The sequence below is a fragment of the Triticum urartu genome, chromosome 4 (assembly GCF_003073215.2).
Source record: "Triticum urartu cultivar G1812 chromosome 4, Tu2.1, whole genome shotgun sequence".
NCBI lineage: Eukaryota > Viridiplantae > Streptophyta > Magnoliopsida > Poales > Poaceae > Triticum > Triticum urartu.
The window spans coordinates 223,446,712-223,473,279 of NC_053025.1; the positions used below are offsets into that span (position 1 = coordinate 223,446,712).

The 26,568-nt window shown below is 45.5% G+C and overlaps 2 protein-coding genes and 1 long non-coding RNA gene across 5 annotated transcripts; all 3 read right to left on the minus strand.

Moving 5' to 3' along the window:
* Nucleotides 1-2,371: 2,371 nt before the first annotated feature.
* LOC125551348 lies at nucleotides 2,372-4,408 on the minus strand. The gene is made up of 2 exons (XR_007302449.1): nucleotides 4,035-4,408; nucleotides 2,372-3,455 (listed from the first exon to the last, which is right to left on the minus strand). It is a non-coding gene; the product is annotated as an uncharacterized LOC125551348 (long non-coding RNA).
* Nucleotides 4,409-13,202: 8,794 nt separating this feature from the next.
* On the minus strand, nucleotides 13,203-18,535 carry LOC125551349 (serine carboxypeptidase 1-like). Of its 3 annotated transcripts, XM_048714554.1 has the most exons (8): nucleotides 15,732-18,521; nucleotides 15,473-15,580; nucleotides 15,104-15,378; nucleotides 14,773-15,021; nucleotides 14,551-14,669; nucleotides 13,888-13,983; nucleotides 13,679-13,784; nucleotides 13,203-13,528 (listed from the first exon to the last, which is right to left on the minus strand). In XM_048714554.1, the coding sequence occupies exons 1-8, from the start codon at nucleotides 16,168-16,170 to the stop codon at nucleotides 13,388-13,390; spliced, it is 1,533 nt and encodes a 510-aa protein (XP_048570511.1). In that variant the 5' UTR covers nucleotides 16,171-18,521; the 3' UTR covers nucleotides 13,203-13,387. The 3 variants fall into 3 exon arrangements, 2 of the variants coding, with proteins under 2 accessions (XP_048570511.1, XP_048570512.1); XR_007302450.1 differs by lacking the exon at nucleotides 13,203-13,528 and having other exon boundaries at nucleotides 13,703-13,784; nucleotides 13,888-14,161; nucleotides 15,732-18,535; XM_048714555.1 differs by lacking the exons at nucleotides 13,203-13,528; nucleotides 13,679-13,784 and having other exon boundaries at nucleotides 13,841-14,161; nucleotides 15,732-18,535.
* A 3,631-nt stretch (nucleotides 18,536-22,166) lies between these two features.
* On the minus strand, nucleotides 22,167-24,012 carry LOC125553775 (transcription factor HRS1-like). The gene is made up of 5 exons (XM_048717482.1): nucleotides 23,572-24,012; nucleotides 23,415-23,491; nucleotides 23,258-23,294; nucleotides 23,078-23,174; nucleotides 22,167-22,874 (listed from the first exon to the last, which is right to left on the minus strand). The coding sequence occupies exons 1-5, from the start codon at nucleotides 23,783-23,785 to the stop codon at nucleotides 22,274-22,276; spliced, it is 1,026 nt and encodes a 341-aa protein (XP_048573439.1). The 5' UTR covers nucleotides 23,786-24,012; the 3' UTR covers nucleotides 22,167-22,273.
* Between the last annotated feature and the right edge of the window lie 2,556 nt (nucleotides 24,013-26,568).

The following is a 26,568-nucleotide window of genomic DNA, read 5'->3' on the forward strand; positions in this document are numbered from 1 at the left end:
CGACTCCCCAAAGCCGGCTTCTCTGGAAGTCGTCCCTGGGACTCGGCCATGAGCGGGAGTCGTCCGCCTTGCCGTCGACTCCTCAGGAGGCAGCTCTTTGTCCTGGGGTCTTGAGGGGCGCACCTGCCCCAATGTCTTGAAAGGTTATGGGACTCGGGTTGGCCTACCTGTGGCCCATTACTCCGACAATCGGAAACCTTAATACATGTGTGAGTACATAGACAAACACTATATCCCAAGTGGACCTCTACTTGACTAGCTCTTTGATCAAAGATGGTTAAGGTTTCCTAACCATTGACATGAGTTGTCATTTGATAATGGGATCACATCATTAGGAGAATCATGTGATGGACAAGACCCATCCGTTAGCTTAGCATAATGATCGTCCAGTTTTATTGTTATTGCTTTCTTCATGTCAAATACATATTCCTTCGACTATGAGATTATGCAACTCCCGGATACCAGAGGAATGCCTTTTGTGTTATCAAACGTCACAACGTAACTGGGTGATTATAAAGATGCTCTACAGGTATCTTCGAAGGTGTTTGTGAGTTGGCATAGATTGAGATTAGGATTTGTCACTCCGAGTATGGAGAGGTATCTCTGGGCCCTCTCGGTAATACACATCATAAGCTTGCAAGCAAACGACTAAGGAGTTGGTCACGAGGTGATGTATTACAGAACGAGTAAAGAGACTTGCAGGTAACGAGATTGAACTAGGTATGAAGATACCGGCGATCGAATCTCGGGCAAGTAACATACCGATAGACAAAGTGAATAACGTATGTTGTCATAACTGTTCGACCGATAAAGATCTTCGTAGAATATGTAGGAGCCAATATGAGCATCCAGGTTCCGCTATTGGTTATTGACCAGAGAGGTGTCTTGGTCATGTCTACATAGTTCCCGAACCTGTAGGGTCCGCATGCTTAACATTCGATGATGATATTGTATTATATGAGTTATGTGATTTGGTGAATGAATGTTGTACTACCACAGTATTCGGACACCAAAAGTGTTCCCGAGTGTATCGGGTATTTATCGGAGTACCGGAGGGGTTACCGGAACCCCCGGGGGGAACATATGGGCCACATGGGCCATGGGAGGGGAGAACACTAGCCCACAAGGGGTGGCGCTATACCTGGCCATCCCTCGGGCCGGGCCGGGCTTTGGGCCGGGCCAACCAAAGCCCGACGCAAAAAAAACAGGCCCGAGCCCGGCCCGGCCCGGCCCGGCCAGACTGCCGGGCCTAAAAATCGGTCCCGAGCCCAGCCCATCATGCTAAAATCCCGTCAGGCCTCGGGCCACGGGCCGGGCCTCTTCCTTAAACGGCAAAAATGACGGGCCCGGGCCCGGCCTGGCCCGGCCATCGGGCTCAAAACCTAGGCCTGATCCCGGCCCGTGGACAAGGTCGGGCCGGGTCGGGCCGACCGGGCTAGGCTGCCCATGGCCAGGACTAGGTGGCGCGCCCCCCTTATGGCAGGAGGCCGAATTGGAGAAGGGGAAGAGGGGGTTCAACCCCCTTCCTTATCTTCTTCCCTCTTCCCTTTTTCCTTCCGGCAATCATGGCAGGGGGAGGCCGAATTGGGGAAGACCCCAAGTAGGATTCGGCCTACTTGGGGCGCACCCCTTGGCTGCTCCTCCCTCCCTCCACCTATATATATATATATATATATATATATATATATATATATATATATATATATATATATATATATATCTGTGTGTGTGTGGGGGGGGGGGCATCCCTAGCACACCCCAGACAATTGCCTAGCCGTGTGCGGCGCCCCCTTCCATCGTTTACACCCCCCTTCATATTGTCATAGTGCTTAGGCGAAGCCCTGCGGAGATCACTTCACCATCACCGTCATCACGCCGTCGTGTTAACGGAACTCATCTACTACCTCTACGTCTTGCTGGATCAAGAAGGCGAGGGACGTCACCGAGTTGAACATGTGCAGAACGCGGAGGTGCCATGTGTTCGGTACTTGATCGGTGGAAGCACGAAGAAGTTCGACTACATCAACCGCGTTGTGAAACACTTCCGCTTACGGTCTATGAGGGTACATAGACACACTCTCCCCCTCTTTGCTATGCATCTCCATGGATAGATCATTGCGTGTGCGTAGAATTTTTTTGTTTTCCATGCAATGATTCCCAACAGCTAGTGTGGTTATGGGTATCCCCAACCGCCCGTTTAGGGATAGACATTTTTCTGTTTGGTTGATGTGTGAGGTTAGCCATGTTTTGTTTGATTTGGATGATGAATCATGGTTGGGGATAGCCATTTCTAGAAGAAAAACAAGGATATCAAAGATATGTCCCCTCACTCCCCGGCCCCCTTTGCCCATTGAGCTGTTGTTGCACAAAATCAAACAAAGGATCAAATTTTTGGAGAGAAAAATCAAGGGGAGGTAGTACACACCAGTACACCACGCACACACAACATGGCATGCACAGACCACACACACCACACCTAGTGAGTACATCATGCATGCGCATACGACACACACCACGCCCCGCTGAGTACATCGCGCATGCCCTGCCGGAGAGAAACCGCCTCCATCCACAGGGCTCCGATGGCCGCGCGCGGTATTGACTTGTGTCTACCGCCTCCATGCCCTATGCTGGGTTAACATTGCAACCCCGATGCGATAGATGATCGATAGAGGAAGAAGAGATGGAACGACAAGTAAACAACGCAAGGAGAGACCCATACCGCCGTGTCTCACCTCTCAATTGTCGCGCTTCGATCTATAGCCACCACGGTAGAGAAAAGAGAGATGGAAAGCGGAAAGAGATAGGGTTGGCCTTTTGTTTGAGAGGTGAACAAAATAAAACCGAGAAAACGTTTCACGGCCTGCCTTTGCGTCGTGCATGCGCTCAGGATGCCCAAATCTATGAGATTTTCACGGACAAGTAGAGCCTCGTTTTACGGGAATATTACGAGTATCCGGCCATCCTTATTCCTACTCGCCCACCAACCAAATGACAGGTATCCATGCAAAAGTACGATTATCCCTATCCCAAACTGTGATAGCCCAGCATCTAAACACATCCCTATAGACTCTAGCTCAGAGACTCTCTACATGGATAAGCTCAGAGGTGGAGCTATGTGTACTCCAGGGGTCACTCCCCCCTCCCTGCGTGAAAAAAGATCATGAGTGTTTAGGTTCAAAAAAATTAGTCTTTGTCCATTCATCTTTGGCTAGTGGTAGGCGCCCGTCGACCGGCCCAAATTTGGGCCAGGCACCGCTCAATTGTCTGATTCCTTCATGTACAACTATTAGATTTGGCTTTCCCTTGAGTCATCTTCTTCCCGCATAGGTCGCAATAGAAAAAGGGAAATCCCCACGCTCCCCTGGCACGCCGCTTCCAGGCCCTCGCCATTGTGGTCGTAGCTCAGGAGCTCCGGTGAGATCTCCTCCGTGGCCAACCAAGCGATGTTGTACTTGCTAACAGCAAAAAAACGTAGTCATCGCCATGGATGTGGCTGCAGCAAAAAACTCGATCTACTTCCCCAACAAATCTTGCAACGCCCCCAACACCTTGGTTGAAAAACACCCCGCACTGACGCTGCACCTCGCCGCCATTTTTGGTTGCAGCTCTTATTTTCACGGGCGTGAAAGCAGCAAATGTTGACACCGATGGTAGCAAAATCGACAATGGTCGTAGCAAAAAAAACACATAGTTGTGGGTCTCAGTAACCTCATGAAAAAATGGATGTAACAAATCAACAAGGCGGTAGTAGCAAAAAATCAAAACGGTTGTAGCAAAAGTGATACAATGGTTCCAACACAAAAGTACATGGAAGCAAAAAATTGGTTAGTACCAGCAAAAGTCGAAGACAGTTGTAGCAAAAGAAATACACTGATTCCACCAGGGAAACAAGCATGGTAGCAAATTTTTTGGTTTGTTCCAATAAAACCCAAATACTTGGTACCAAAATCTGAAGTTGGTTCCAGCAAAATAAACACACACTTGGTTGCAACAAAAATAAACTGGCCGAGATCTCCAGCATTTTGTCGATGTACCTCCAACATCTTGAATGCATGCCACCACGGGGTCTCCCGCACTTGTATCCGTTGTCTCCGGCATCGGTGGGTGTTGGTTGCAACACTTGTCGCCGTCGCTAATCTCATGGAGAGGAGCATGCCGCCGCTGATGGACCCAAAAAAAGGAATGCACATGCCGAGCTATGTGGTTCTTCTCTCATGGCGAAGGAGAGGGGTAGAAAGAAAGAGATGAGAACATGTTGTGTGGACACGAAATGAGCAAAGAGGAAGGCCACGGGAATGAGGGGTGGACAACGCAGTAGAAATGATAAGATTGACCCTAAAGCGGTGCATGGGGCCCTGACATGCATTGTGATGTGTCTTGATCTAACGTGCAGTGCACGTCCGGCGTAACGCTTCGCCCGGCGGGCCGGCAGCAAATGTGTTTTTTAAAAGGCGTGGCCTACCCAGTTTTTTTGAGACATTCTTGCTAGACTTTATTCAAACTGCCACCATGTTTACAGGAATGAAACTAAGATCCCCGGGTTGGTCTAACCAAATATGGCGACCCAACCCGAGTGAAAGTGCATGTCTAGCGAGATTGTGAGCCTCCAAATTCGAGCTCCTAAACTCGTGGATTATATTACATGAAGAAAAAGCATAAGATCTAGCTATGATTTCATGTATAATAGCCGCATGGCCTGCCAACGACGACCCCTGCTTGATTTCTTCCACCACGCTCTTACAATCAGACGCAACGTAAATCTTCTGAACATATAAATCTTATGCCACTGCCAACGCTTCCCTCACTGCTAATGCCTCAAGTATGGTTGGGTTATGGATGTGCCTAAAAGTAATAGCCGACGCACCCAGAAAGACTCCATGTATATCCCTGCAAACGACTGCAACAGCCCCCACTGTCCCGTTTAAAACTGCTGCATCAGCATTCATTTTTACATGCTCCAAAGGCAGTGGTAACCACTGAGACAGTCTGCTACTCATGCTCAAGCGTGCCTGTTGGTTGGGCTTCACTAGTACCTGCAGGTCCCTCAAGTAAGCATTGATAAAAGTATGAGTCTGCAGCGGACTGCCAAAGATGTCCTCATGAACGGCTCTTCTCCTAGCTCTCCAGATCGCCCATAGTGTCACCACCAAGCGAGTGAACTCCTCTTCTGATAGTATTTCATGCAGTGTGAATATCAAACCTTTGGCGTTTAATTTCAGATTATTGCACATCTTCTCAACTAGTTCTTCTGAAGACAGTGACCAAATGCACCTGGCCATAACACAATCAACAAGTGTGTGCTTCCATCCATCATGAGTTGAACAAAAGGGACATGCAAACGTAGTTGACATGTGACGGTGATGCAATACATCCCCCATAGGGATTGATTCATTACACGGTCTCCAAACGAAATTCCTCAGCTTCGAAGGCACCTTGATATGCCATATTGCTACCCAGGCCTTCATCTCTCTATCAACAACAGACGTCCCCCCGGCGCCCTCAAGGAGATGCGCTTGCTGAAATTTCAGATTGTACAACATCTTGTAAGATGATTTCACAGAAAACTTGCCTTGGTGGTCCTCTCCCCAGGCCCAAAAATCATTGATCCTCCTCGTACATAGTGGTATCTTCAATATCTCCTCCACATCAATAGGAACAAAAACTCTTCTTAACTCATTCTCTCGCCAAGACGATGATGAGGCATCGATAAATTCCGAAACTAATAAAGGCGGCTGGGATACTAGTGACGTGATTGACCTTATTAGTCCCGAATGCGGCAACCAATTATGTTTCCAGATACTAGTACTCTCTCCCATTCCAATTCTTCTAATAATGCCCTTGGAGACCACATCACGACCATCCAATATCGCCCTCCAAATCTATGATGGTTGGGCTCCCAGTTCAGCCTCAAGAAGTGAAACCGATGGGTAGTATACTACCTTTAATATCCTTGCACTCAAGGTGGCTGGACCCTCAATCAACCTCCATGCTTGTCTGGCAAGGAGGGACAAGTTGAAAATCTCTATATCCCGAAAGCCGAGACCTCCCAAAGATTTGGGTTTAGTGCATATGTCCCAAGAGACCCAACAAGGCTTCTTCTTACCCTTTTTACTACCCCACCATAATTGTCGAATCATAGATGTCACGCTCTCACAAATGCCACATGGTAATGTGAAGCATGCCATAGAATAAACTGGGATTGCTTGAGCAACCGCTTTTATCAACACTTCCTTCCCTGCATATGGCAATAACTTTTCCATCCATCCCTTGATCTTTTCCCAAACTCTGTCTCTCAAGTATTTAAATGTACCATTCCTTGAGTGACCTACATCTGTCGGCATGCCCAAGTACCTCTCATTGAGTTGTTCATTGTGCACATTAAGGGAATTCTTTATACCTTCACGAACAGACTGAGGACATCCCTTACTGAAAAAGATGGACGATTTCTCATTGTTCACCCTCTGACCCGAAGCGTTACAGTAAGTAGTCAACAGGTTTGATACTTCAGCCGCCCCCTCATCACTCGCCTTAAAAAGCAGCAGACTATCATCAGCGAAGAGAAGATGGTTGACAACCGGAGCTGTCGGGGCCACCTGTACTCCCACAAATTGCGATGATTGAGTTCCAGATTTCAAAAGGCACGAGAGGCCCTCCGCTGCTATCAAGAAGAGGCAAGGGAAGATTGGATCTCCCTGTCGAATACCCCTGGTGGGTTTAAACTGTTCTAACTTTTCTCCTTTAAACAAAACTGAGAAAGACACTGACTTAATCATGCCCATCAAAATATCAATCCATGCCCGTGCAAAACCTAGTTTGGTCATGACATCCTCCAAATAATCCAATTCTAGCCTATCATAGGCTTTCATCATATCCAATTTTAGCGCACGGTGACTATTGGATTTGGCCTTGCTCCTCTTCATAAAGTGTAGACATTCATAAGCGCAAATGATATTATCCATAATTAATCTTCCTGGAACAAATGTTGATTTCTCTTGAGATATAATGTCTGGCAAAATCTGCTTTAATCTGTTTGCCACCACTTTTGACGCAATTTTATATAGAACATTGCACACGCTTATAGGCCTGGATTGAGTGAGAAGGGTTGGGTTCATTACCGTTGGTATTAAGACCAAAAAGTATCATTAATGCAATCCACACTTTCTTCTCCCTTGACAATTCGCAAGACCGCATTTGTCACCTCCTCTCCACAAACGTCCCAGTGCCTTTGATAAAAGTGAGCAGGAAACCCATCCGGCCCTGGGGCTTTGGTAGGGAACATCTGAAATAATGCTATTTTCACCTCCTCCCTCGTGTATGGAGCACACATAATCCCATTCATATTTGTCGTGACTTTGCGGGGTACATGTTCCAAAACAGCCTCCATCCCTGTTACACCCTCCGAGGTGTACAATTCTTTGTAAAAGTTTGAAACCAATTACTTTAGATCCGTTGGATCATCCACCATAATGCCCAAAGCACTTGAAAGTGACTTGATCATATTCTTCTTTCTCCTCAAGCTTGCTCTCATATGAAAAAAAATGGTGTTCTTATCACCCGATGTAAGCCATTCAATTCTCGACTGTTGATGCCACAATATCTCCTCCCTATGGTACAATTCAACAAGTCTCTCATGGACCTTCTGTTCCTGATGGGTTGGACTGACGCGCGCCGGATCATCTCGCAGCCTCCCCAATTCTTTCTTAAAATGTTTAAGTTTTGTCCTAACCGACCCAAAGGTGTCCCTGTCCCAAAGTTTCAGATTTTTCGAGAGGTTGGCTAGTTTTTGTTTAATATTCTCCATTCACAAGCTTGGTTGGCTAGCTGACCAAGAATCCTGAATCATATCTCATAGATTTTCATGCGTCTCCCATGCCACTTCATACCTGATGATCTTGCTTGCCCCTTTCAGTATTGATTGTGTACTGTTTAGTTCAAGCAAAATCTGGCAATGATCTAATGTAACTGCATCTAGATGGGTCAAACTCGCATTGGGGAATAGCGAGCACCACTCAGCCGACCCTAGAGCACAGTCCAGTCTAACTCTTGTATAAGATCCACCTGTTACTTTCTTCTCAAAAGCCCCAAACCTTCCTTTGAAACCTATGTCCATCAGCATGCAAACATCCACTACATCACGAAATGCTTGAATTTGTGCATTACTCCTCTGCCCAATTCCCACATGTTCATCTGGGCAAAGGACCTCGTCGAAATCACCTATGCACAGCCACAGAAGGTTGCTTGTGTTGCTGATGTTTTTGATGGTATCCCATGTCTGGTGCCGTAAGTGAGTTTGGGCCTCACCATAGACAACTGTCATTCTCCATAGATCACAACCTAGATCACTTACAGAAATATCCACATGATAGTCCGAGTACCCGAGAATATCAATCTTTATTGCATTATTCCAAAAAAGGCCAATGCCTCCACTTCTACCAACACTGTTTATAGCATAAGCATTATCAAAAACCCACTGAAGATGCTAAGTTTTCTACCCTTGCCTTGTCGATTTGTGTTTCTAAAATACAAAGCATGGTAGGGGCAAAGTTCTTCATGATATTGCGAAGCTCGCGAACTGTCGAGGCCTTGCCCGCGCCTCGGCAGTTCCAGCATATGTAACTCATTGTGCCCGGCGGCGCCCCCTCGGGAGCCCGCCGATTGAGTACTGGCAATAGTTGTCATGTCTTCCCCACCTTCCAAATCTTGCTGATTGGTCAGTTTTTTGGGGCTCTTGTTGGTCTTCCTTGGTGACACATACACTGGGGTAAGGGAGGAACCCCGTGTAGTACCATCCCAGTAGTAACAAGGGCACTGCTAGCTCCCGTAACGGACGCCATGGCAGTCCTTTCGGTGGCCGCTACATGATTCTCCTGCGACTGGCGCTTGTTGGGGATCCTGCTTGTTTCCCCCACCACCCCTATGTCTATCTCATTGTTCCCAGATACAGTTTCAGCAAGCAATCCCTTTCCTGATCATTTCTCAAGCATGGTTGTCCCCCCTTGTCCGGGCTGGCTATCTCCTCCATTACTGGACCAGTTTCAGTTTCCTCAACCCCCACCGGGAGATCATCCTTGTTTGCCTCCTTGCCTGGGAGTTTGCATCACCAGATTCAGTACGAGATGCTCCAGAAGTAGCATTCCTGGCCTGTTCATTCACCACACCTCCTCCTCTGGTAGGAACAAAACCACGGCCAAAACCGCCGCGGCTTCGGCCCCTGCCGCGAGATGAAAATGTTGGGGAACGTAGCAGAATTTTAAAATTTTCTACGCATCACCAAGATCAATCTATGGAGTCATCTAGCAACGAGGGAGAGAGGAGTGCATCTACATACCCTTGTAGATCGCGCGCGGAAGCGTTCAAGAGAACGGGGTTGATGGAGTCGTACTCGACGTGATCCAAATCACCGATGACCTAGTGCCGAACGGACGGCACCTCCGCGTTCAACACACGTATGATTGGGAAGACGTCTCCTCCAACTTGATCCAGCAAGGGGGAAGGAGAGGTTGATGAAGATCCAGCAGCACGACGGCGTGGTGGTGGATGCAGTAGGATCCCGGCAGGGCTTCGCCAAGCACAGACGGGGAGGAGAGGTGTTACGGAGGGAGAGGGAGGCGCCAATAGCAAGGGTGCGGCTGCCCTCCCTCCCCCCTCTTTATATAGGGGCCTTGGGGGGCGCCGGCCCTAGGAGATGGATCTCCAAGGGGGCGGCGGCCAAGGGGTGGCTCCCCCCCCAAGCTAAGTGGGGGGGCGCCCCCACCCCTAGGCCTCCCCTGCGCCACTAGGGGCTGGTTCCCCTCCCAATTCAGCCCATGGGGCCCTTCGGGATAGGTGGCCCCACCCGGTGGTCCCGGTACAATACCGGCGACCCCTGAAACCTTCCCGATGGCCGAAACTGAACTTTCTATATATAAATCTTTACCTCCGGACCATTCCGGAACTCCTCGTGACGCCCGAGATCTCATCCGGGACTCTGAACAACTTTCGGGTTACTGCATACTAATATCTCTACAACCCTAGCGTCACCGAACCTTAAGTGTGCAGACCCTACGGGTTCGGGAGACATGCAGACATGACCGAGACGACTCTCCGGTCAATAACCAACAGCGGGATCTGGATACCCATGTTGGCTCCCACATTCTCCACGATGATCTCATCGGATGAACCACGATGTCGAGGATTCAATCAATCCGTATACAATTCGCTTTGTCAATCGGTACGTTACTTGCCCGAGACTCGATCGTCGGTATCCCAATACCTCTTTCAATCTCGTTACCGGTAAGTCACTATACTCGTGCCGTAATGCATGATCCTGTGATCAACCACTTGGTCACATTGAGCTCATTATGATGATGCATTACCGAGTGGGCCTAGAGATACCTCTCCGTCATACGAAGTGACAAATCCCAGTCTCGATTCGTGCCAACCCAACAGACACTTTCGGAGATACCTGTAGTGTACCTTTATAGTCACCCAGTTACGTTGTGACGTTTGGCACACCCAAGGCACTCCTACGGTATCCGGGAGTTGCACAATATCATGGTCTAAGGAAATGATACTTGACATTCGAAAAAGCTACAGCAGACGAACTACACGATCTTTGAGCTATGCTTAGGATTGGGTCTTGTCCATCACATCATTCTCCTAATGATGTGATCCCGTTATCAATGACATCCAATGTCCATAGTCAGGAAACCATGACTATCTTTTGATCAACGAGCTAGTCAACTAGAGGCTCACTAGGGACGTGTTGTGGTCTATGTATTCACACATGTATTACGATTTCCGGATAACACAATTATAGCATGAACAATAGAAAATTATCATGAACAAAGAAATATAATAATAACCATTTTATTATTGCCTCTAGGGCATATTTCCAACAGAAAATCCCCGCCCCATAGGCTGCGAGTACATCACAGTTCGGCGTTGAGCTATCATCCATTTGCCCCACTTTTTATCTTCATCCTTCCACACACTGTTGCCACATTGCTCATGGCTATGACCCATGAAGCTGCACACCTGATAAAAGAACGGGATCTTTTCATACTTAACAACGAGCATGCGTCTGCCTTCTCCTTCCACAATAAGCAGGGTAAAGCGAGTCAAAGGTTTTGCAGTGATTATCCTCGCTCTTACCTTGACATAATCTCCTTCATAATAGAGGGTGGGGCGGATCTGCACCACGCGGACCTTGCCAATTCTGCGAGCTAACTCATCAACAATTGATTCATGGCGATACATATCAGGTATCTTATGTATTTTCGCCCAAACATACAGGCCATCCAGAGCCACCAATTCTGGGTCTGTCTTGCCATCATAGTCCTTAATGATCACCCCAAGCCCCCTGAAGAGCCATGGGCCTCCATGAACAACCCTTTTCTAGTCCCCAAGGCAAAAGAGCTGGAAGATGAACAAGTTCTCACCCGCCTCTCTGAACTTAGGTGTCTGGGCCAGCCCCCATATGAATTTCATGTTCTCAAAAAACGCAGAGGAGCTGAAGGATCTATTGGTGTTGACACGGGCTATCGCCATCCACCTGGCCTCCGCCTCAAACTTCTGGGCATCAGCCTTCCCAATGACCACATCATCCAACTCCTCCTCCAGCAGCTCCATATTCTTCATCATCTCCTCCAGATCAGTCTCTAACTTCTTCCCCGCCTGCAATGAAGGGCCTCCTTCCGCCGCCATGGCGGCGAGTTTCAGCAAAGCGCACCTGAGTCTCCAGTAATCCCCCTCACCGCCTCCAGTGGGGGCGATGATTCGGCAGCAATCACAAAAACCAGCTTCCCTCGCCGACGATCGCAATCGCCAGAGGCGGCGCTAGAAACCCTAAGCGTGAGGGTACTTGTATAGGCTACCCAGTTTTTTTCTTGAGACACACCTACCCAGCTTTAGGGAAAAACAAATCGATATCTAGGCCCAGCACTCACTAGATGGCTGGAATGGATGCAGCCCATGGCCCAGGAGCTCACTCCTCACACGCCACGCAGAAACGCAGCACTCGACGACTCAGCAGCCGCCGCCGCGGCGCCACCCACCGGCCACGGGGACTGCGGCACACATCAGCCGCCGCCCACGGCCGGACAGGCCACCGGCACACCGCACACAGCAGCAGGGCGAGTCGGAGTCGGCCAGCCTACGACTCCACGCGGCCACAAGTACACCCAGCTACCACCGGCAACACAGGCAACTCCCAAAAATGAGCTCCTTCTTGAATTTGATCCTATCGTACCCTCAATTTCTCCAATTCTCCTGAATGACTACAAGCTTCACATATAACTTCTTTGAATCATTCCCAATTTTCGTCCCCTATTTTTTTTTTACGGCGTTCTTCTTCCCCTAAATTTCACTTAGGTCATTATCTGTTCATGTCGTTACCAATATGCTAGCATAAACAATTCACTCAATTGTTGTTTACAGATTACAAATTGTAGTATATGTAGCTATGTGCAAGGCCAGTCAAAATTGTAGTGCCTGGCAAATTATCATATGCTCCCACGCGTCCTCTGTACAATGTAAGGGAGTAGTAAATTTTGGCATAACTTCTTTTGATCTGCTCACTTGATCTTGTAACAAATAAGAAGAGAAGGTATACTGATTAATGCGAATGATCTAGTTTGAATATTTTGTGTGTTCTTTAGCTTGGCCCGCCCAGCAATTTGTGTGATGCTCCACTACTGTCCGTGGGGTAACGGGGCTAGGCAATGGCACTGAAGGTGCTATGTTTATCTCCAATTAAAAACATTTCCATTACTGGAGCCCTGTCTAGATATTCCTGTGGTAGTGCTCCTTCGCCTCCATTCTCCCCAACTGTGCTAACCAGGGTGCCGAAGACCTCCCCACTCAGCCCAGCTTCCCCTCTGGAGCTGGCCGGCTCTCCAACCCATTCGCCGATGAAGAAGACCAGGACTTCCTCGACGTTGGTGGTGCCGCTGGAAATGCAAGCCATGTGAACGGAGAGCTGCCTGGCTACTAGAAGATGTCTTTCCGCCTAGCACTGGGTTTCATATGCTTTAATTTGGGTGATAGGCTTTGAATGTTCTAGTTGTCTGCTACTTTTAGCTACTTTAGCCTTTCTAGACGTTCTTTCTGTAGCTTCCGAATCCTCAAACCTTTGTTTGGAATTTGTGGTTTCACATATACCGGAATGGCTTTTTGAGCCTTCCGGATGATCTAAAAATTATAATGTAAAACGAGATTGGAAGGAAGTGAATGGTCAAGCATCATTGATTTCACTGATACAAAGGATATATATGCATGCCTGCGGGAATGCATCCAAAGGATGACATTTACATGTTAAGAGAGAGAGAAGGGATGCGACTTCTTGGGGTCGGACTTCGCTATCGACGTTTTACAATAGATATGTGCTAATTTATCCCTAACAATTAGATCATTGTGGCGGAAGCTTTCCTTCTAGGAAGGATGAGAATAGCGCTAGGGCCCTGCGGGGCTGATAAAAAGGGACCATGTGCCCCGCTCCTTTGACTGTTGCAAACACCAGGCCCTTGTACCCAACCACATAGCCAGCAACCTGCCATTTCAGGAAGGAACCAGTAAACAATTTTTAGCTTCATTCGCAGGTGCACATAGCCATGTAGCTATAGGAATTAGGAAATAATAATGTAATCTGAAGTTCTCTACTGTTCAGCGTTAGTCAGGTGATCAGCCGTGGATTCTTTACCTCATTGTTGACGCGCCATGGGCGCCAAGATGTTTCTGTGGGCAGGTCAAGAATGTCCAGTGCGTATTGGGTCGAGGTCACAGAACATACTGCATCCATATCACCACTGGTACACAAGGGTGCAGTTGATTAGGGATTAATAAGACATTAACAATTGATTGCTTCGGTACTTGAGAAACAGAATCCGGGGGCTATATATATAGGAGTACCTGTACAGCCATACCCTTGTGCCACTTGAAATGAGTTTCCTGATCGATGGCAGCACGGTCTCGGGTGAATCTTTCCAGTTATCGAATACAAGTTGACTGCTTGAGTGAGACATTGAAATCGATTAGAAACATATTCTAAGTCTAATACAAGTTGATTGCTTTCCGGTTATCGAATTTTCCTTGATATTCCTTTAGTACGAGGTTGCTTGATACCGAAGACTGAGAAAATTCCCAGCAGTAAAAAAGGTTTATGCATAATCTCAGATTGATGCACCTGCACAAGCAAAAGTATAGTCTGTATAGGCTGAAGAATCTTATGGAGATATGCCATTATGCCCTCTTTATTGTTCACTTTTTAATACCTACCATGGTCTGTGGTTCACAGAGTCTTAATCTTTGATGGCTAGCTTATATAGATTATAGGTACCTTTTTGGCAGTAAAGCAAATCAGAAGTGAGTGATGGGAGGCTTACAAGTACTTCTCTAGTGATGAAGTTCTTAGGGTCAGTCATATAAATAATTTGTGATTTGTACTTAAATGTATAGATTACCTTTTCAGATAGCCCTAAGAAAACAAAAGAATGGAATTATTTCTGGGAAATAATTGTGCCCAAAATTGGCTGCAAAATTTTGAAACCTACTTGGGTATTCCAATCTTTATACCTGCAATCCGTCCATGGGTAGTTCAACCCTGTGGTGTTTGCGTGTAGGGCTCTTTGGACCTCAGGACGATTTAGATAAGATGAAACATAGTGATTTGTGCAGGGATCACCGAACACCACCTTACATTACATTGGTCAGCCACAAATTCAGTATCCCAAGAGGCATATATGTAACAAATGAAATTTGACAAGTATGTGGATTAATGTGTTTAATTGTGTATACCGGGTCACTTGATCTGAGAGGACTGGAGGCATCACGGCATATTGGTGCATAGATGTTGTAGTCATCAACATTACCCTTCTCCTTTATGGCCAAGTTCATGGCATTATCACAATCTTTAGTATATGTCCCGTTGAAGCCACAGTTGGCCTGTACAGTTCTGTAGGTTTTTCCAGAAATCATAGCATGCATCCAGAAGTAGTCAAATGTCGCTCTTAGAGTCAAATTGTATTGCAAGTCTGCGTTGCCGATCTGACCAAATTTGAGAGTGGCATCATTGATTAGAATCTTACTGGCATTAGAAGCTTCAAAACAGTTATTGTTAAGCACTTACAGCAACACCTTTAAGCTTGACATTAGTCGCACCTCTGGCTCTGTTGTTAGAAATAATCAAATTAGCTAGCTCTGGTACATAGTGGCCAGCATAACTCTCGCCGGTTATGAAGAAATCACGGTCTCGGTACTCGGGAAATCTCTCCAGCCAATTGACAAGGAAGGTGTACGCATCATCTGTACTTCTTTTGTCACCAGTGTTGTGATAGTCTGATGTCGCGTTGGAGTATGAGTACCCAACACCGGCTGGGATCTCAACAAACAGCATATTTGCTACTGCATTTGTGGATGAAGGCTGATAAATTCATCTGGGTATAAATGTGACCTCTTTGTTAACAATTAACTGTGGGCAGGGCTGGAGTGAATTTACCTGTGTTCCAAGCATGTTTTTTCTTGTACAGTGTCTTGTTATCACTATGGACAGAGAAGGGTCCAAGTTCTAGCATGGCTCCAGCTCCAAAGGATGAACAACCAGGGCCTGCAAACCTCATTAGCAATAGTTCTCAAAGAAGGTTTGTAACATCATTCAATCTCAAGTGCACATCTGCATCGTTGCTGGTCTCACTCACATAGTTTTATGGTTAAATTATACTGCAAGTTTATGGATAAGCAGAGCACATATAACATACCTCCATTCATCCATAGGACTAGTGGTTTGTTGGAAGGATCTTGAGGAGCCTCAGCAAAATAGTAGAACAAAGCCCTTCCAGCATTTGCATCCACAGTGACATACCCTGCATATTGTGTGAATTCCGCTTCCTCCATCTGGCCTGGCATTGCTATAATCTTATCCCTCTTTCGCTGATAATCTTGTGAGCCACCATGGACTGAAGAACTAGAAGGGCTCTTGCTCGCAGATGCATGCTGTTTTGCTGGAACATATTTCCTGGATATTTCTAATTGATCAAACTCAATAGGGTGTTTGGGCTTGTTGCCAGTAGCTGTGTTTGCCACACAGAGGCAGAACAAGGACCAAAATACTACTAGTAGGCCTCTTTTCATCTTGATAGGAAGCGTGTGCATGTGTGTTTGGGGTCCTGTGCTGTGTTGCCATTGGCCAATCTTCATTTATAGCGGGACATTCTGTTTGCAGTATAGTTGTGGGAGTCCTCCAAGGAAACCATAATCTTGTTGATTCTTTGACCTTTCCCCCCTCCAAGTTGGCCCTCAAAGGCGCTTAATATTCTGTCTTTATCATGGCATCTATGTTTGTGTTGTCATTTGTCAATGGTGTTCTTGTTCAATTAAACTGATGGTTCCTTTTCGTCGACTGTGATATAACAAAATCAGCATGATTCCCGGAGGACATATTCCCAGCTCAGGCCAGATTGGGGGTGTTTCATCTATCACAATATGTATTAAGTGCATTGTCCACATCATGGTGGCAATGTCACCCTCTTTTTTTTTATCAACAATAGCACGAGTATGTCTGACCTTCACTGAAGGAGATCTCTCATACACCGTCATAAGCTTCTTGTACACTCAACTGTATCCTCAAGATTCCCGGGAAACCTTTACCTTTAGTTTACTTTTCTGATGTGTTGTGTATTCCGGCCCAACTAAAATTGAGTTTAAAAAGAAGGCTGTTTCATTGCATAATTGCCCCATAAAGCTGGAATACATAAATTTCTCATGTCATCCAATTCTGGCTTAGTGCAACTGGTCATCATCATACATACATTGTATTGCATATCATATTTATGTGTGACAAGGCTTCCCGGTCACTTTTCTTGGTGCGGATTACGGGTCCGCTGGCTTGGATCCCGTTTGCTCTGCGTTTGATTTGCCAACGATGATGATGGCGAACAACGTTGGGTTGCGGCATGGCTTGGTAGTCAGCTTTCTTGCTTGTCCGTCGGTTCCCTACTTCTATGTGCTCTGTTTCGCCTTGTTACCATTAACTCAGAACTTCCCTGTCATGAGGTCGACCAAGTGGTGACGATGACACATGAAGGGTGGTCCAGTTTCAGCGGATCTGGTCAGCGCAGGCCTTGCACATTTCTCCTGTGAGGCTCATCCTCAAAATCAGAGTTGTCTTCTCGCTGGCGTGTTGGTTGGCTGCTGTGGCTTTTTGATTTGTGGAGCTTTTGTGGTTAGCTATTCTTTTGTGGTCACCTATGGTGAAGTCGGAGTTGCCGAACAGTGCGCGTTGAGTTTGTGCAAGTGTGGCCATGTCTGTCGGTGGTGTCCTGGGTAGACGGTTGTAATCTGCTTTGTGCTTGGTTTTTATTTAATTAACTGGGCAACTCTCTTCGACATAATTAGTAGATTGACAGAATCTGGAGAGTAAGAGTGACTCGAGCACTGTAGACATGGACTGGCACCTTATGAATTATGTTACCATGTACTAGAATGTTGATTCCTTCTCATGCATGTTTCTTAAGAACTGCTGTTTGCAGTTTGATATGACTTATGGATACACCATGGAATTGTTTGCGCATATTCCATTTTGTTCTTTAGGTATGACTTTCAAGCAAGTTACCCTTTCGGTCTGGAACTTTTCTGTGATAAAGTAGATGCTAAACTTAAGCAGTGAGTATAGCACAATACTTTCACCAACGGTTACTGATAACATTGGCTGTTCACAACAGCCCTGTCTGGCCTGAGATATTTCTTTTGGGGAAATACACTCTTTTAGGTAATATAAGAAAAAGTCTGCTTGGTCATGGTTACTTTCTCTTTCCAAATATTTTTTCAGTTTTGTCCGTTTGTCGTCTTTGAATTGGGGCATCATACTACCATTTTGTTAGTGTGCTTCATCTCTTTTTCCCTTCTTTTTGTTTTGTTTTTCTAGTAGGTCGTTATGCACTCAGGGATGCCACTTTGGGGCTAGAGTTGAAAGACGAGTTCTTGGGCAGGAAGCATAAACTTTGGCAGAGAATCCCACCTTTTACTAGTGTACATATATGAAGAATTTCCCCAAAGACAACTCATACTGACAAAGAAGTTAGTGAGAGCAAGGAAGATGTGCATGCCACAAGGACTACAAAGGGAGCAAAGAATATTTCTTTCTGCTGGTGCTCTGGTTCCTTGCAAAATCAAATTTTTTTTAGCATTTTGAATAAAGAACAACTCTTATGCTCAAGTCAAGTTTTACTTGGTACAGAAAGCGTTCACGATCATGAACGGTGGTCATGCAAAAAGGATTATCCAATTCTCAGTGGGGCATTTCAGCATCCGTGTATGTTTGTTTGACTTCTGCGGGATGATTTAAATTGTGCAGGAACATTCCTAGCTTGTTGCGCAAAATAAGGCGCCTTCTAGTGTTGGATGGGCTGGGCGATTGGGATGGCGATGTGCAGAGAACGTCAGATAATTGTCTTGTCGTCAATTGAAAGGCACAACAGCTAAGGAGGTCCTTCGAACACAACGAAGTATGTAAATCTAGTCAGCAAATGTTCGGCATGGTGGTTTAGGGAGATAATTGCACGTTCTACAAAGAGAGCTTACTTTTCAACTTGTTTTTATGAGATAACCTTGCATTTCATCCAACTGAATATTCTGCAATTACCGAAAAAGGCTTTCGCCTCGCTTTATAAATAAAGCAACCACGAAGCACAAAGTATCAAGGTAACAACAGAACACACCACACATCAACACAACGCCACCGCAGACAAGGTCCAACACTCACACACACAAACACAAATAGACCCAAGTTCCTCTGTGGGCACAGCACAACAAGCCCAACATAGATGCACGACGAAACACCCCTAGACGGCGGTGGCGGAGGCGTGAAGACGACGATCTAATCTGGTTCCGGTGGTGGCGGGGGAAGCGGTGGCGCCAACCGGAGAGCCATTGCAATTACAAATGGTGAATTGTTGTATGTTCCTGTTATTCCTCTGTTTAGGCCTTCTTTAGTTTGGAGGAATCTTGTAGGATTTTTAGAGGATAGGATTTTTATAGGAAAAATTCCTATGAAGCCCTTTGGTTTGTAGGAATGGATTCCTATTCCTATATAGGATAGGAATCAATCCTTCACATTTTAAAGAAAAAAACATTAGCCTAGACTCAATGGAAAAAATCCTATCCTATGAATCAAGTGACATCTCTTTCCCTATAGGAAGTGAGATGCATGCCACCTTATTTCCTATAATTTTCCTATTCCTATGATATTCCTATGAAGTACCACTCTTTTGAGAGCAGTGATTCGGTGCGCAGGCTCATCTGCACCTGCGATAAAGAAAAAAAACTCAAAACAAATATTCAAAATATTCAAAATATTTTTTGCATGGTAGATAATTTGGTGCGTGAGGTGTGTCCTAAATTTCACATCATTTGGACATCTGAGTAGCTTTCGACAAAAAAGACAAATTTTGGGTCTGTAAAAAAGTTTACTTGTTCATGTATTGTTAACGCACTCTTTTGCGTTAATGCGGAACTTAAAAAGATCTCAGCATCCTAATCAGACGCACATTTTGTACAAAAGTAGCAAAATTTGGAATAAGCAGATTTGCTTTAGTTTAAATATATTGGTAGGAATAGGCGACTACAGTCTGCAAAGTCATGTTTGGACCTTTCTAAAACTGCAACATGTTTGAGTCTACAATTTCATGTGTTTCCGGACCAAGCTGAGGGGGCTTTGCTGTTGGGTATGAAGATTAACTAATCCAAGAGCGAGGTTGTAACCCTGGCGGTGCAACACACTGATGTCGTTTGGGTCATGATTTTGCTCAATTGTTGGCTCATCAACTCCCCTATCACATACCCGGCCTCCCAGCCTCCGACAAATATCTCATCAGCTTTGACTGGGACCCAACTGTATGTAAGTTATCAAGTGTGGCAAAGGCAAGATTATGTCTTCTGAGCGAGACTTACACTTGCCAATGCTTATGTATAAGCTAATCCCTCTTTCTCCATGGGGCTATTTCTGTTGGGAGATGAGACCCATCGTCAGCTTGCCAAAGTTCTTGTGCACTTATTTTGGGAAGCGAGACGCCTCCAAACAGAAGTATCTCATGGTCAAATGGCAGACTTATGTAAACCTAAATGCAAGGGCGGCTTGAGGATTACAAATTCGAGGAAGATGAACCTATCATTGCTTAAGAAACGGATATGGAAGACTTTGAAAAACGAAGATAGTCTATGGGCTCAGATCCTCAAGGCGAAGTACTTCCCCAACTCAATTGTCTGTGCAGCGAAAAAGAGTGGTTCTCAATTATGGAAAGGAATCCACAAATGACCTATACATTTTCCTTGTGAGTGCTAAGTTTGAAGTGGGTAACGGCGCCAACACCAAATTTTGGTTATCCAAGTGGGCGCTTAACCTTCGCTTGTTTTCCAAATACCAAGATCTCTTTTCTCGTTGGCTCAGATCCCGACATCATGGTTCAAAATGTGTTTCTAAATGGCAACCCCAACATTACTTTCAAATGAAATCTTGCCTCCATAGTGAGATCATCGTGGGAGACGCTTCTTTGGGATTTGGGGCCCTGTCAATTGTCTAACAACAGGGATGTCATTACTTGGAATCTTGAAGCTTTGGGTAACTTCTCAGTCAAATCGACTTATGTGAAACTATTTCCCAGGTCTTGGATCTGCTTTGCTAAAGCATTGTGGGCTACTACTGTTCCTCTCAACATTTGGGTCTTCCTCTAGCAGGATGCCAGAGATCGTCTCCCCACCGTTATCAACCTTCAAAAGCGCCACACCCTTGGGAACGACATGTGTGCCCTGCGTGAAGATCTTGAAGACGGCAACCACATCTTCCATTGTGCTCCAGCTAGATTCTTACGGAGTTGCGTTTGAGAGTGCTTCAGTTAACGACATTCTATTGTTACTAGCTAGTAGTCACGGGAAACATCGTAGCCTAGCCTACCGTGCTTTTGTGGCTTTAATCCGAGCCTTGTGGACTTGCCGTAACAAAACTGTGATGAGAGGCAAAATTCCAAGCCAACCTGTTGACTATATCTTCAAATAGTCTCTGTTTGTTTAGCAGTGCAGCCCGTTGGGCAAAAAGAAGGATATTGCGTAAGCTAGGACAGTCTTGTCCAAGATCAAGGGCTTCCACGTGATCAGTAGAAACAACGCCGCCTGACTTGTGCTCCTCTAGATTTCTATTTGATGCTTACTTGTTTTGAGCTGTCATGTTTACCTTTGGTTGTTCTGTAATATGAACTTTATTTGTATGACGTTGGCGTTATTTGTTTTATTAGTTTAAAGTCGGGTACATATTGTGCCTTTTATCTAAAATGATGTTTGAGTGGACGAAAAAAAATTTGCGGAACTAAATGCAAAGGAACCTACAGAAAAGTTCCTAAAAATCCAATATTGTGAATACAATGACCTCCGATAGGAAAAATTCCAAGGATTCGGGCACTTCAAAACCCTTTGAAATCCCTTTTGAGTTAGAGGATCCCTTAGTTTAGAAGAGTAGGGTCATCATCAAGATGAAATACCAATGACAATATAATGGCAGATATACATGGACTCTCTCTCTCTCTCTCTCTCTCTCTCTCTCTCTCTCTCTCTCTCTCTCTCTCTCTCTCTCGTCCCTTGTGTCGCCTCCTCCAGGGCGACCGGGGGCGCAAAACCTTACCCCATCTACCGCCAACCCCTCCGCCCTCCCCTCTCCCCTTGTCATCCCCACACAGGTGGCCATCAAGAAAGCCGTGCGCTGCCGGTGAAGGGGGTGGCAGGGATCTAGTGTCCCGCGACCGTGGCTGTCTAGAGGCGCAGTGCACGACGTCTGCTCCTCTCGGTGGCACTCTGGTTGAATCGTGAGGATGGCAGACTCGATGAGGTCAGGGCAAGCAACCCTGATCAAGACCACCATTATCATCAAGTTTGAAGGTGGTGTGTCTTTATTGCCTAGAGGGTGGAAGAAGGATCGATGTTTTATCTTATAAGGCATTGTTGAATAATATACTCCCTCCGATCCAAATTCATTGATGCAACCTCTATATAAGGCTGAGTCAATTAATTAGAATTAGAGGGAGTAACAAAAATGATTGTGTGCATCACTCGATGCAGAGGCGGGGGGTTCAACCTTCTTTTCAAAGAAAAAAAGGAATATATAATGACTGAGGCCGAGGGCGTTCCCCTGTTTTTGGAAAAAAGGACACATATAATAAATACTAAATAAGTTTTATATGTTATACATAGGTTTCTTGCTCTACATATGTATACATGGATATGGATAAGTATTAAGTACTACACTGCAACAGATCGATCATATGGTGAGATCAAGAGTGCTTGCCCTGATTGCATATTGCACTTTCCCTATCTTATCCACATTGACATCTAGACCTAGTGCATGATCACTAGCACTACTCCCCTTTCGATCAAGAGTAATAGGACTAGGAGAGAGTAGGGATAGATACAGTCTAGTAGCAGTGCTCTTCAATTCTTCATTGACATCAACCTGATCGTCATCATCTTCTTCTGCTTGTTTCCCCCATCTCGTGCAGCCTCTCTTGCTCTTCATCTCTAGCCGCTGTCCACCACCGATATCGAGCGAGAGATCCAGGTTTATATCACGACCATGGATCTGATCATCGTTGTCCTCCGTCGTAGCAGCTTGCAGCGGCCGTCTTTCATAGTGGTAGCGATTCATGGCGTGATAATCATTTCTCGATGAAGAGGATTCTTGGACTATCAAAGCTGGGTTATAGCCAGATACATGTTGAGCACGTGCTCTAAGGAGAGCCTCGTCATGATGAGCTGCTGCTGATGATGAATAGTATGGTTTTGATCCAAGTAAACGGTGGCCATGGAGCCAGTATGGTTCATGCCAGCTCCCCCTCGATGGAGGACATGGTCTAGTGCCAAACCTAGTTCGCCATCCAAGGAGATTAATTAGTCAGTACTCAGAACTAACAAATTAGGATTATTGAATAACTTTGCTAGTCGTTTTATCTCATAATGCAGAGGACGAGGAAAATAAATTTATCCCCAATTATCCAAAATATATAGTCAATCGCTTAACAAAAAACTTGAATGTGTAGAGGGCAATTTAGTAGATCCAATGAACTACCTAGAGAGCATTGTACCGGCACCACTGACACGATGATGGAAGGGGAGATAAGCATAGTTATAGACTTGTCCTCCCTGTTGCAAGTGACCTATGATGACTGCACATAAGAGTCGACCAGATCAGGGCAAAATATACTGAATCCAAAGGAGGGCTGTGAAATTCATGAGTTCGTGGACATACCCTGGCCGGAATCGTCAATCTTCTTGCTTCTGTACATCTGAAGGCCCATCGTCAATTAATTGCAGAATTAGCATTGCGCATGCAAAGGGGAATCAGTGAAATATGAACGCACAGCAAAAGACGACGATGCAAAAATAAGAAGTAAAGTGATGCGTACCTGGAGATGGCTCTTGACATGGCCTATGCTAAGCCCTCTAACGTTCATCAACTGAAGGACCAGCTTAGGAGTTGCAACTGCACAAAGATGAACATCAAGTTAACATGTCGATGGATGCATATATAGCTAGGATTGTGGAAAATGAGAGTAGGCTTACGATCTTGGCCGCCGAGCCTTTCCACGGCGCGGACGAAGCAGTGGTGGAGCTCTGGCGTCCAGCGGAGGCGGGGATTCTTGGAACGAACATAGGGGCGCACTGACGACGACGAGTCGCCGGCCCTGGTCATGTCCTGGCCGCCTTCCTCCTCCACCGTGCTGTCATCGTTGCTTGCGGCTGAGCTCCCTTCATTGCCCATGTTGCTTGTCCCCATCGTTTAGCCGATGGTGATCTCGCTAGCTACTTGATGATCGAGGCGCTTGAGACCTGATTTGAGGCTGTTGTTGTTGTGTTGCATCGATCTCATCTCATTATCATTTAATCAACTCTGGTGGAAGATATAGATCAGGCCAAATTAAAGGAGGTCGCCATTGAATTCTATCTATCTGCATGTGAAGCTAGCTGGCGCGTGGGAGACAACAGAAGTGAGCTCATGCATACTCCTACATTATATGTGGACTTTGGAAGGAAGCATACTAATGCATGGGAGATCCAAATTAAAAGTGAGGTGGTGAAAGATTGAGTTAAGTGTAACCTTTACACTTTACAGTACATGTACTAGTCCTGTATACCTAAGGAGAGAAGGACAGTTAAGTGCTGGAAGCAAGCTCGTTTTTTTACTGTTGAAATTAATTAAAGTTAGTCCAAAGTCGCCCGTTCTGACTAGCTATCACTTTGGTGTGTGTGGCTTTCACTTTCTCTAGTTGGTTTGGAAAAGAGAGATCTAAGGCCAGCACTGAACACTAACTAAAAAGTCCAGCTAGGTCCTTGCACACGCAATGAATCTTAAGTACACGCGTGCATGAGATTGCATGAGTTTTCACGTAATACACTAGTGTGCAATCGGTGGGTCCTAGAAGAAGCGCGGTACATCACAAGCGCACGTTTCATTATGTTTGTGCAAAAGCAGATCAGTGCCGACCTTTTAAAAAAATAGTCCTTGAATACTCAACATCCATATTGGCATCCCTCACTGCCTGGTGGGCCCACTACTAAACTTTTGTTCTTTTGTACAGTAGACATCACAGGGTAGACATCATTATAGGTCAATCGTTTGCTTAGTAGTAACAGTAATCATGATTTCTTCTTGTAAGACACATTAACTAAATTTCTGGTTGAATGTTATATGTTAGCACTTTAACTTTTTGGTACATTGTGCAATTAAAGGTTACCTGAGTTTCAAGAAAAAGTTGTGCTTCTTTTTTTTAAGAAGAATTTATTCTTCTCTTTTGACTCCTATTCTTCTGTCCTGGCTAAAAGAATTAACATCTGCCATGAAATACTACTATTTGGTCGTGCAAATAAATGTTCCTTGACTGTGGTGAGTTTTTGGTTCTCTCTCTTTGCATAGCTATAGATACTTCTGTATGCAATTTGAACAGAGTCACCTTGCGGCACTTCTGTATTTTTTTTTACTGATCGTTCTACGTTCAGTTGTGTATTCATTGTACTGGCGTTTGTTTTCCTTGATGTTAATCAAATCTAAGATGCTTTTTGGGTGTTTTATTAAACAAAAGATCAGATTGATCTTTTTTTAACATGAGACAGGTCCAATGCTTTATTTACTAGACGATGGTGCTAGTTGAAAGCTCATATAAGGACCTGAAGAAGAAAAATACAACTAAGTACATGACTTTTGCAAATACCCCAACCAAGAAATAAGATTGCAATTGGGCCCAAAAGCAGATCTACAAAGATGGAATCACATCATCGCCGAGGATGAACCACTTGGGAAGGTGTAACCTCCATAGCATCCATCCAACAGCAGATTTGTCGGAAGAAGACATCAAGGACTCTTTATCAGACTTGAACTGCCTTGCTTTGGTAACTAGACCGGAGGATGAAGAAGGTCATGATACGTCTCAAACATATCTATAATTTTTAATTGTTTCATGCTATTATAATATTACATTTGTATACTTTTTATAGCATTTTATATTATTATTTTTGACTAACCTATTAATCTAGTACCTAGTGCTAATTGTTGTTTTCTGCATGTTTTTGGCTTTGTAGAAAATTAATATTTAATATGATTTTTTCCGGGACACGAAGGTTTAAAAAAGCACCGGAGGATGAGGAGACCCATAAGGCCTCCACACGGGCATGGGGCCTGACACGGGCACCGGAGGATGAGCATCGCCTTTCGTCCATTCTTCCATCTATAAATTTCATATTTCGCGAAACCCTTTGCAAGATTTTTCTTTGTTTTTTCTGCCGCCACGAGTTTCTGTTCCGAGGAGATCCATTCTGGAGGTTTGTTCCGGCACTTTGCCGGAGGGAGAATCCGCCACAGAAGGTGATGGTGTCCTGGACTAAGGGGTACTCACCACGTCGTCACCCAACCATGTCGTCCTCGCGCTCGCGGCCATGCGCGATAGGCGCCACTGGTACTCGTGCTCATGGCCATGCAAAGCTGGCACCGCTGCTCCTCGTGCTCGCGCCCTTGCACCTCAGGTGGTGCTCCCGTCACGAGGATTGATCAGCACTGGAGCACCGGCTACCGGAGCAGCAGCTGTGGTGATTCTCCCGTGTGCCCGTGGTGGTGCCCTTGTCACCGGTGCAGCGATGTGCTATATAAACGGTTTTTAACCCCTTTTCACGACAGAGTTTTAAACCATCGCCTTGGTTGTGTGTGGGTCTTTCCTACATGATCTAGAAACCGTCGGCGATAGAGAGTAGGAATGCATACGTTCTGCAAAACTAAGCATATGCTATGCCTGCATCTATCCAAAACCTGAGTCATCACACAACTGTTTGTTTGTGATATATCAAATGTCCTAAATGCTCCATCCTTGCTACTTGTGTGGGTTGACATTATCATCACATGCGTTATTCTGTGATGCAACGCTTACTATGTGCATCTCATCACAAACAATTCACGATTGTAAAGCGTATACTATAAAGAGACTATCACACACATTTACTTATCATGCACCATATGCAATTGGATGTAAGAGTGCATACATTTGTCCCTATAAAACTGTATGTGAAGTTTCA